At 39.4% G+C, this 12362-nt stretch overlaps 2 protein-coding genes across 4 annotated transcripts in view; both read left to right on the top strand.

Annotated features, from left to right (window-relative positions):
• LOC139542266 (serine/threonine-protein kinase/endoribonuclease IRE1-like) overlaps positions 1 to 1619 on the top strand; it is a 62259-nt gene extending 60640 nt beyond the window's left edge. The window contains exon 17 of the mRNA XM_071347495.1: positions 1569 to 1619. Coding sequence (XP_071203596.1) covers positions 1569 to 1619 — 51 coding nt within the window. The remainder of the gene's footprint in view (positions 1 to 1568) is intronic.
• Positions 1182 to 12362, top strand: part of ern2 (endoplasmic reticulum to nucleus signaling 2) — a 69879-nt gene continuing 58698 nt past the window's right edge. For all 3 annotated transcript variants that reach the window (XM_071390239.1, XM_071390241.1, XM_071390242.1), the window contains exons 1-4: positions 1182 to 1992; positions 8763 to 8877; positions 11237 to 11270; positions 11819 to 11891. In XM_071390239.1, coding sequence (XP_071246340.1) covers positions 1837 to 1992; positions 8763 to 8877; positions 11237 to 11270; positions 11819 to 11891 — 378 coding nt within the window. In that variant the 5' untranslated portion in view covers positions 1182 to 1836. The remainder of the gene's footprint in view (positions 1993 to 8762; positions 8878 to 11236; positions 11271 to 11818; positions 11892 to 12362) is intronic.

A 12362-nucleotide genomic window follows, 5' to 3' on the forward strand; every position in this document is an offset into this window, starting at 1 on the left:
CTTAATAAAGGGAGAGAGTGAGCTTAATAAAGGGAGAGAGAGAGAGATTAATAAAGGGAGAGAGAGAGGGAACTTAATAAAGGGATAGAGAGAGAGAGCTTAATAAAGGGAGAGAGAGCTTAATAAAGGGAGAGAGAGGGAGCTTAATAAAGGGATAGAGAGAGAGAGAGATTAATAAAGGGAGAGAGAGAGAGGGAGCTTAATAAAGGGAGAGAGAGGGAGCTTAATAAAGGGAGAGAGAGAGAGAGAGAGAGCTTAATAAAGGGAGAGAGAGGGAGAGAGCTTAATAAAGGGAGAGAGAGAGAGACTAGTGAGCATAGCCTTGCTATTGAGAAAGGCCGCCGTAGGCAGACATGGCTCTCAAGAGAAGACAGGCTATGTGCACACTGCCCACAAAATGAGGTGGAAACTGAGCTGCACTTCCTAACCTCCTGCCCAATGTATGACCATATTAGAGACACATATTTCCCTCAGATTACACAGATCCACAAAGAATTCGAAACCAAATCCAATTATGATAAACTCCCATATCTACTGGGTGAAATTCCACAGTGTGCCATCACAGCAGCAAGATTTGTGACCTGTTGCCACAAGAAAAGGGCAACCAGTGAAGAACAAACACCATTGTAAATACAACCCATATTTATGTTTATTTATTTTAACTTGTGTGCTTTAACCATTTGTACATTGCTACAACACTGTATATATATATAATATGACACTTGTAATGTCTTTATTGCTTTGAAACTTCTGTATGTGTAATGTTTACTGTTAATTTGTATTGTTTATTTCACTTTTGTATATTATCTACCTCACTTGCTTTGGCAATGTTAACACATGTTTCCCATGCCAATAAAGCCCCTTGAATTGAAATTGAATTGAGAGACAGAGAGCTTAATAAAGGGAGAGAGAGAGAGAAAGAGAGAGAGAGAGAGGGGTAGAGAGAGAGCTTAATAAAGGGAGAGAGAGAGAGAGCGCTAAATAAAGGGAGAGAGAGAAAGCGCTTAATAAAGGGAGAGAGAGAGAGCTTAATAAATGGATAGAGAGAGGGAGCTTAATAAAGGGACAGAGAGAGGGAGCTTAATAAAGGGATAGAGGGAGAGCTTAATAAATGGATAGAGAGAGGGAGCTTAATAAAGGGACAGAGAGAGGGAGCTTAATAAAGGGATAGAAGTCTCCTCTCTGTTCTGCCACTATTCTCTTTCACCTGAACGAGTCGCGTGTTGCAGTGATCACAAAGCCGCGAGCCACATTGCCGTTTCCACGTGTTCTAACGTGACGTCGAGCTCATTCTAAACCCCGCCCCCCGTTACAGTCCAACTCTCCTTTTACCATTGGCTGGAACGGCCGTCAATCAAACAAGAGGGAGTGGCCAGGCCCACATGATTTGACAGCAGGTCGCATTGCGCGGTGTAGCCTGAGTTATATACTTTATGTTGGTGAGGAAAAACCGCCAGCATCTACTTGATAGTTAAAATTATTAACATAGCAGCACACACACACACATACAACTACTGTCTTCTCTGTTATTGAACTATTGTGAGCCAGTGTTTTGGACCAATCCTTAGGTCCTGACCGCCTACCGAGCGACGAGAACCAAGGACACCCTCTCTAACTGACGTCACAGGATCCGTTCCAACACGGAAACCGTAATGGTGGGGGCTCGTCGTTAGTCGTTACCTGCAGTCGGTATTGTTGTGATGGTCCGATCTCTGATCTACTTCTATCCATAATTTGTTACACACGTTTTATTTAATAAACCCCCCCCCCCCACGTCGATCTGAAAGAAGACTTATAAAATGTTCAACAAACGAAGCCCTGTCGCTGTGTGACCAAATGGACGGCAGAAAGTTGACCTCTGTTCTCGTACGTTTAACACGTTTATTTCCGTTGATCGAGATTCCCGGTCGTAGATCTACAACCATGGGGAAGTTAGCACGCTGCCTCCTGCTGCTGATGTTGCTGCTGTCTTGGGAAGGAACCGACTTACAGGTGAGTGTTTGTTGTTGTTTACTTGTTTATGGGCGGGGAGGGGAGGGAGGGGTGGGGGGCAGACCCTACTGCGCGTGTGTGGCTCGCTGGGTACGGTGCCACTGTCCGGTTGGTCTATTTCGGGAACACGTAGAGAGAGAGAGAGAGAGAGAGAGAGAGAGAGAGAGAGAGAGGGAGGACTCTCATACACTTGAAGAAAAGTAGGCTGGAAATGAACGTAAAACCCCCTCCTGTCTGTCTCTCCTGTCTGTCTGTCCTGTCCTGTCCTGTTCTGTGTAGGTTACTTTAAAAAAATGTCATCCGTTATAGTTACCTGTCTAAAGTTGTAGTCAGTAACGTAACTAAGGAGACATCAGACGGCATATCGCGCTCCTGCCTTCTACCGTTTGGATGCCTTTTATATTCTGTAGTTTACAAGTAAAGACATTGAACAATGAAACGCGTGTGGACATTCCTTGTTAAATTACCACATATCCCTTTAAGGCACAGAGTCCGGTTCTATGATGCCCTTGGTGAGTAAATATAGGAGTGTCGCGGTTAACACACACACACACACACACACACACACACACACACACACACACACACACACACACACACACACACACACACACACACACACACACACACAACATGTGGTAAGCGGTCTCTTTGCTGAAAAGGAGAGGGGAATCAGTCTGGGAATCAGGATGTCCTGGTGTAACAAACATTTCCATTCCAGGTGAACCAACAAAAAGGGAGAGCAGTTGTTGATAAAAGTCAATCAAAGATCAATTCAGTTTAAATACAATAATTTACAGAGACATCACCAGAACAGAAGCAGACCCGTTTTATATTCTAATCAGACAGAACCAAATGTTCTTCTCCAGAACAGGAGACCCGTTTTATATTCTAATCAGACAGAACCAAATGTTCCTCTCCAGAACAGAAGGAGACCCGTTTTATATTCTAATCAGACAGAACCAAATGTTCCTCTCCAGAACAGAAGCAGACCCGTTTTATATTCTAATCAGACAGAACCAAATGTTCCCCTCCAGAACAGAAGCAGACCCGTTTTATATTCTAATCAGACAGAACCAAATGTTCCCCTCCAGAACAGAAGGAGACCCGTTTTATATTCTAATCAGACAGAACCAAATGTTCCTCTCCAGAACAGAAGGAGACCCGTTTTATATTCTAATCAGACAGAACCAAATGTTCCCCTCCAGAACAGAAGCAGACCCGTTTTATATTCTAATCAGACAGAACCAAATGTTCCCCTCCAGAACAGAAGGAGACCCGTTTTATATTCTAATCAGACAGAACCAAATGTTCCTCTCCAGACAGAAGGAGACCCGTTTTATATTCTAATCAGACAGAACCAAATGTTCCCCTCCAGAACAGAAGCAGACCCGTTTTATATTCTAATCAGACAGAACCAAATGTTCACCTCCAGAACAGAAGGAGACCCGTTTTATATTCTAATCAGACAGAACCAAATGTTCCCCTCCAGAACAGAAGGAGACCCGTTTTATATTCTAATCAGACAGAACCAAATGTTCCTCTCCAGAACAGAAGGAGACCCGTTTTATATTCTAATCAGACAGAACCAAATGTTCCCCTCCAGAACAGAAGCAGACCCGTTTTATATTCTAATCAGACAGAACCAAATGTTCATCTCCAGGACAGAAGGAGACCCGTTTTATATTCTAATCAGACAGAACCAAGAGGCTTGTACCGAGTCAGAACAAAAGGCATCGTGTCATCGATACAAATCATATTCAAGTGTTCCACGTTCAGCAGTCTGGATGGTGTATCAATACACCCAGTCACTACAAAGATACAGGCGTCCTTCCTAACTCAGTTGCCGGAGAGGAAGGAAACCACTCAGGGATTTTCACCATGAGACCAATGGTGACTTTTAAAACAGTTACAGAGTTTAATGGCTGGGATAGGAGAAAACTGAGGATGGGTCAACAACACTGTAGTTACTCCACAATACTAACCGAATTGACAGAGTGAAAAGAAGGAAGTCTGTACAGAATAAAAAAATATTCCAAAACATGCATCCTGTTTGCAACAAGGCACTACAGTAAAATATTCTGGGCCCTCAGTTTCCTGCACCAGTGAGCTCAGAATAGCTGTAGGCTATTTGTTCAAGGGATAATCAGTAATCAGGTAGGCCTATTTTCTGATGTTTCCACAGAGCGTGACTTTGTTTCACTCTGAGTGAGGGAGAGAGAGCTGGAAAGATGTTTCAGATACACTGAGGAAATATTGTCATTCTCAATGGATGTAAAAACGAGACTTAATACAATAGTACCTGCAAAAACACCAGTCTCAACGTCAACAGTGAAGAGGCGACTCGAGGATGCTGGCCTTCTAGGCAGAGTTCCTCTGTCCAGTGTCTGTGTTCTTTTGCCCATCTTAATCTTTTATTGTTATTGGCCAGTCTGAGATATGGCTTTTTCTTTGCAACTCTGCCTAGAAGGCCAGCATCCCAGTGTCGCCTCTTCACTGTTGATGTTGAGACTGGGGTTTTACTATTTAATGAAGCCTCCAGTTGAGGACTTGTGAGGCGTCTGTTTCTCAAACTAGGCACTCTAATGTACTTGTCCTCTTGCTCAGTTGTGCACCGGGGCCTCCCACTCCTCTTTCTATTCTGGTTAGAGTCAGTTTGTGCTGTTCTGTGAAGGGAGTTGTACATTATATATGAGAGGACCAGACTATCTATCTAATTTATCTAATCTATCTAATCTATCTAATCTATCTATCTATCTATCTATCTATCTATCTATCTATCTATCTATCTATCTATCTATCTATCTATCTATCTATCTATCTATCTATCTATCTATCTATCTATCTATCTATCTATCTATCTATCTATCTATCTATCTATCTATCTATCTATCTATCTATCTATCTATCTATCTATTTATCTATCTATCTATCTATAATACTGTATGTGTCTGTTATAACAACTCTCTCTCGACTCCCCAGGTGAAGTCAGTCTCTACTCTCTCTCTCTACTCCCCAGGTGAAGTCAGTCTCTACTCTCGCTCTCTACTCCCCAGGTGAAGTCAGTCTCTACTCTCTCTCTCTACTCCCCAGGTGAAGTCAGTCTCTACTCTCTCTCTCTACTCCCCAGGTGAAGTCAGTCTCTACTCTCTCTCTCTTTACTCCCCAGTTGAAGTCAGTCTCTACTCTCTCTCTATACTCCCCAGGTAAAGTCAGTCTCTACTCTCTCAATTCAATTTCAATTCAAGGGGCTTTATTGGCATGGGAAACATGTGTTAACATTGCCAAAGCAAGTGAGGTAGGTAATATACAAAAGTCAAATAAACAATAAAAATGAACAGTAAACATTACACATACAGATGTTTCAAAACAATAAAGACATTACAAATGTCATATTATATATATGCAGTGTTGTAACAATGTACAAATGGTTAAAGCACACAAGTTAAAATAAATAAACATAAATATGGGTTGTATTTACAGTGGTGTTTGTTCTTCACTGGTTGCCCTTTTCTTGTGGCAACAGGTCACAAATCTTGCTGCTGTGATGGCACACTGTGGAATTTCACCCAGTAGATATGGGAGTTTATCAAAATTGGATTTGTTTTCGAATTCTTTGTGGATCTGTGTAATCTGAGGGAAATATGTCTCTCTAATATGGTCATACATTGGGCAGGAGGTTAGGAAGTGCAGCTCAGTTTCCACCTCATTTTGTGGGCAGTGTGCACATAGCCTGTCTTCTCTTGAGAGCCATGTCTGCCTACGGCGGCCTTTCTCAATAGCAAGGCTATGCTCACTGAGTCTGTACATAGTCAAAGCTTTCCTTAAGTTTGGGTCAGTCACAGTGGTCAGGTATTCTGCCACTGTGTACTCTCTGTTTAGGGCCAAATAGCATTCTAGTTTGCTCTGTTTTTTTGTTAATTCTTTCCAATGTGTCAAGTAATTATCTTTTTGTTTTCTCATGATTTGGTTGGGTCTAATTGTGCTGTTGTCCTGGGGCTCTGTGGGGTGTGTTTGTGAACAGAGCCCTAGGACCAGCTTGCTTAGGGGACTCTTCTCCAGGTTCATCTCTCTGTAGGTGATGGCTTTGTTATGGAAGGTTTGGGAATCGCTTCCTTTTAGGTGGTTGTAGAATTTAACGGCTCTTTTCTGGATTTTGATAATTAGTGGGTATCGGCCTAATTCTGCTCTGCATGCATTATTTGGTGTTCTACGTTGTACACGGAGGATATTTTTGCAGAATTCTGCATGCAGAGTCTCAATTTGGTGTTTGTCCCATTTTGTGAAATCTTGGTTGGTGAGCGGACCCCAGACCTCACAACCATAAAGGGCAATGGGCTCTATGACTGATTCAAGTATTTTTCTCTCTCTCTCTCTCTCTCTCTCTCTCTCTCTCTCTCTCTCTCTCTCTCAATTCAATTCAATTCAAGGGGCTTTATTGGCATGGGAAACATGTGTTAACATTGCCAAAGCAAGTGAGGTAGGTAATATACAAAAGTCAAATAAACAATAAAAATGAACAGTAAACATTACACATACAGAAGTTTCAAAACAATAAAGACATTACAAATGTCATATTATATATATGCAGTGTTGTAACAATGTACAAATGGTTAAAGCACACAAGTTAAAATAAATAAACATAAATATGGGTTGTATTTACAGTGGTGTTTGTTCTTCACTGGTTGCCCTTTTCTTGTGGCAACAGGTCACAAATCTTGCTGCTGTGATGGCACACTGTGGAATTTCACCCAGTAGATATGGGAGTTTATCAAAATTGGATTTGTTTTCGAATTCTTTGTGGATCTGTGTAATCTGAGGGAAATATGTCTCTCTAATATGGTCATACATTGGGCAGGAGGTTAGGAAGTGCAGCTCAGTTTCCACCTCATTTTGTGGGCAGTGTGCACATAGCCTGTCTTCTCTTGAGAGCCATGTCTGCCTACGGCGGCCTTTCTCAATAGCAAGGCTATGCTCACTGAGTCTGTACATAGTCAAAGCTTTCCTTAAGTTTGGGTCAGTCACAGTGGTCAGGTATTCTGCCACTGTGTACTCTCTGTTTAGGGCCAAATAACATTCTAGTTTGCTCTGTTTTTTTGTTAATTCTTTCCAATGTGTCAAGTAATTATCTTTTTGTTTTCTCATGATTTGGTTGGGTCTAATTGTGCTGTTGTCCTGGGGCTCTGTGGGGTGTGTTTGTGTTTGTGAACAGAGCCCTAGGACCAGCTTGCTTAGGGGACTCTTCTCCAGGTTCATCTCTCTGTAGGTGATGGCTTTGTTATGGAAGGTTTGGGAATCGCTTCCTTTTAGGTGGTTGTAGAATTTAACGGCTCTTTTCTGGATTTTGATAATTAGTGGGTATCGGCCTAATTCTGCTCTGCATGCATTATTTGGTGTTCTACGTTGTACACGGAGGATATTTTTGCAGAATTCTGCATGCAGAGTCTCAATTTGGTGTTTGTCCCATTTTGTGAAATCTTGGTTGGTGAGCGGACCCCAGACCTCACAACCATAAAGGGCAATGGGCTCTATGACTGATTCAAGTATTTTTAGCCAGATCCTAATTGGTATGTTGAAATTTATGTTCCTTTTGATGGCATAGAAGGCCCTTCTTGCCTTGTCTCTCAGATCGTTCACAGCTTTGTGGAAGTTACCTGTGGTGCTGATGTTTAGGCCGAGGTATGTATAGTTGAAGTCAGTCTCTACTCTCTCTCTCTACTCCCCAGGTGAAGTCAGTCTCTACTCTCTCTCTCTCTACTCCCCAGGTGAAGTCAGTCTCTACTCTCTCTCTCTCTACTCCCCAGGTGAAGTCAGTCTCTACTCTCTCTCTCTCTCTACTCCCCAGGTGAAGTCAGTCTCTACTCTCTCTCTCTACTCCCCAGGTGAAGTCAGTCTCTACTCTCTCTCTCTACTCCCCAGGTGAAGTCAGTCTCTACTCTCTCTCTACTCCCCAGGTGAAGTCAGTATCTACTCTCTCTCTCTCTACTCCCCAGGTGAAGTCAGTCTCTACTCTCTCTCTCTACTCCCCAGGTGAAGTCAGTCTCTACTCTCTCTCTACTCCCCAGGTGAAGTCAGTTTCTACTCTGTCTCTACCCCCCAGGTGAAGTCAGTCTCTACTCTGTCTCTACTCCCCAGGTGAAGTCAGTCTCTACTCTCTCTCTCTACTCCCCAGGTGAAGTCAGTCTCTACTCTCTCTCTCTCTACTCCCCAGGTGAAGTCAGTCTCTACTCTCTCTCTCTCTACTCCCCAGGTGAAGTCAGTCTCTACTCTCTCTGTCTCTCTACTCCCCAGGTGAAGTCAGTCTCTACTCTCTGTCTCTACTCCCCAGGTGAAGTCAGTCTCTACTCTGTCTCTACTCCCCAGGTGAAGTCAGTCTCTACTCTCTCTCTCTGCTCTCCAGGTGAAGTCAGTCTCTACTCTCTCTCTCTACTCCCCAGGTGAAGTCAGTCTCTACTCTCTCTCTCTACTCCCCAGGTGAAGTCAGTCTCTACTCTGTCTCTACCCCCCAGGTGAAGTCAGTCTCTACTCTGTCTCTACTCCCCAGGTGAAGTCAGTCTCTACTCTCTCTCTCTACTCCCCAGGTGAAGTCAGTCTCTACTCTCTCTCTCTCTACTCCCCAGGTGAAGTCAGTCTCTACTCTCTCTGTCTCTCTACTCCCCAGGTGAAGTCAATCTCTACTCTCTGTCTCTACTCCCCAGGTGAAGTCAGTCTCTACTCTCTCTCTACTCCCCAGGTGAAGTCAGTCTCTACTCTCTCTCTCTACTCCCCAGGTGAAGTCAGTGAGTGTAACTCTACCAGAGTCTCTATTGTTTGTGTCTACTCTGGACGGGAGTCTACACGCTGTCTCCAAGCAGTCTGGAGACATCAAATGGACGCTCAAAGAAGGTCAGCACCCACTCTCACTCCCACATACAGTATAGTATAATAATATATACAGTATAGTATAATAATATATACAGTATAGTATAATAATATATACCTACAGTATAGTATAATAATACATACTGTATTGTATAATAATATATACAGTATTGTATAATAATATATACCTACAGTATAGTATAATAATATATACCTACAGTATATATAGTATAGTGTAATAATATATACCTACTGTATAGTATAATAATATATAGTATAATAATATATAGTATAGTATAATAATATATACCTACAGTATAGTATAATAATATATGGTATAATAATGTATAGTATAATAATATATACCTACAGTATAGTATAATAATATATTGGATAATAATATATACCTACAGTATAATATTATATATAGTATAATCATATATAGTATAGTATAATATTATATACCTACAGTATAGTATAATAATATATAGTATAATAGTATATAGTGTAATAATATATACCTACAGTATAGCATAATAATATATAGTATGGTATATTAATATATACCTACAGTATAGTATAATAATATATTGTATAATAATATATACAGTATCGTATAATAATATATACCTACAGTATAGTATAATAATATATACACTATAGTATAATAATATATACCTACAGTATAGTATAATAATATATACCTACAGTATACTATAATAATACATACAGTATACTATAATAATACATACAGTATACTATAATAATATATACAGTATACTATAATAATATACACCTACAGTATAGTATAGTAATATATATAGTATAATAATATATACAGTATACTATAATAATATATACCTACAGTATAGTATAATAATATATACAGTATAGTATAGTAATATATATATATATAGTATGATAATATATACCTACAGTATAGTATAGTAATATATATAGTATAATAATATATAGTATGGTATAATAATAGCATAATAATATATACAGTATAGTATACATCTACAGTATAGTATAGTAATATATATAGTATAATACTATATACAGTATACTATAATAATATATACCGTATACTATAATAATATATACAGTATAGTATAGTAATATATATAGTATAATAATATATAGAGTATACTATAATAATATATACCTACAGTATATAATAATATATACAGTATAGTATAGTAATATATATATATATAGTATAATAATATATACCTACAGTATAGTATAGTAATATATATAGTATAATAATATATAGTATGGTATAATAATATATACCTACAGTATAGCATAATAATATATACAGTATAGTATACATCTACAGTATAGTATAGTAATATATATAGTATAATACTATATAAAGTATACTATAATAATATATACCGTATACTATAATAATATATACAGTATAGTATAGTAATATATATAGTATAATAATATATACAGTATACTATAATAATATATACCTACAGTATATAATAATATATACAGTATAGTATAGTAATATATATATATATATATATATATAGTATAATAATATATACCTACAGTATAGTATAGTAATATATATAGTATAATAATATATAGTATGGTATAATAATATATACCTACAGTATAGCATAATAATATATACAGTATAGTATACATCTACAGTATAGTATAGTAATATATATAGTATAATACTATATACAGTATACTATAATAATATATACCGTATACTATAATAATATATACAGTATACTATAGTAATATATATATAGTATAATAATATATACAGTATACTATAATAATATATACTTACAGTATAGTATAATAATATATACAGTATAGTATAGTAATATATATATATATATAGTATAATAATATATACCTACAGTATAGTATAGTAATATATATAGTATAATAATATATAGTATGGTATAATAATATATACCTACAGTATAGCATAATAATATATACAGTATAGTATACACCTACAGTATAGTATAGTAATATATATAGTATAATACTATATACAGTATACTATAATAATATATACCGTATACTATAATAATATATACAGTATACTATAATAATATATACAGTATAGTAATATATATGTTATAAAAATATATACAGTAAATTATGATATATATAGTATACTATAATAATATATACCTACAGTATAGTATAGTAATATATATAGCATAATAATATATATAGTATAGTATAATATCATATACCTACAGTATAGTATAGTAATATATATATAGTATAATAATATATACAGCTCAATATTAGGAAGGTGTTCTTAATGTTTGTACCTTAACTAATTAACATATTGTTCATTCTGAACATTCCATCATTCTTGAATATTTTCCAGATCCCATCATCCAGGTGCCTGTTTACCTTACTGAGTGAGTAACTCTCCTCTACACACACACACACACACACACACACACACACACACACACACACCACACACACACACACACACACACACACACACACACACACACACACACACACACACACACACACACACACACACACACACACACACACCACACACAGACACACCACACACACACACCACACACAGACACACCACACACACACACCACACACAGACACACCACACACACCACACAGACACACCACAGACACACCACACACCACACACACCACACACCACACACACCACACACCACACACACACACACACACACACACACACACACACACACACACACACACACACACACACACACACACACCCACACACAGACACACCACACACACACACACACACACACACACACACACACACACACACACACACACACACACACACACACACACACACACACACACACACACACACACACACACACACACCCACACACAGACACACTCTCACACACACACACACACCTGATAAACATTGCTACTGTGTGTTTTTTAGGCCAGGGTTTCTCCCTGACCCCAACGATGGCAGTCTCTACGTCCTGGGAGGAAAACACAAGGAAGGACTAATGGTAAGAGAGAGAGAGAGAGAGAGACGGGGGGGGAGAGAGGGAGAGAGACGGGGGGAGGGAGAGAGGGGGGGAGAGAGAGATAGAGATGGGGGGAGGGAGAGAGAGAGACGGGGAGAGAGGGAGAGAGACGGGGGAGAGAGAGAGACGGGGGGAGAGAGATACGGACAGGGAGAGAAAGACGGGGGAGAGAGAGGCGAACAGAGAGCGAGAGAGGGAGTGACGGACAGAGAGCGAGAGACGGACAGGGAGAGACTGGGGGGAGAGAGGGAGAGAGAGAGACGGGGGGAGAGAGAGAGAGACGGGAGGAGAGAGAGACGGACAGGGAGAGAAAGACGGGGGAGAGAGAGGCGAACAGAGAGCGAGAGACGGACAGGGAAAGAGAGACGGACAGGGAGAGAGAGACGGACAGGGAGAGAGAGACGGACAGGGAGAGAGAGACGGACAGGGAGAGAGAGACGGACAGGGAGAGTT

The sequence above is a fragment of the Salvelinus alpinus genome, chromosome 2 (assembly GCF_045679555.1).
Source record: "Salvelinus alpinus chromosome 2, SLU_Salpinus.1, whole genome shotgun sequence".
Classification (NCBI taxonomy): domain Eukaryota; kingdom Metazoa; phylum Chordata; class Actinopteri; order Salmoniformes; family Salmonidae; genus Salvelinus; species Salvelinus alpinus.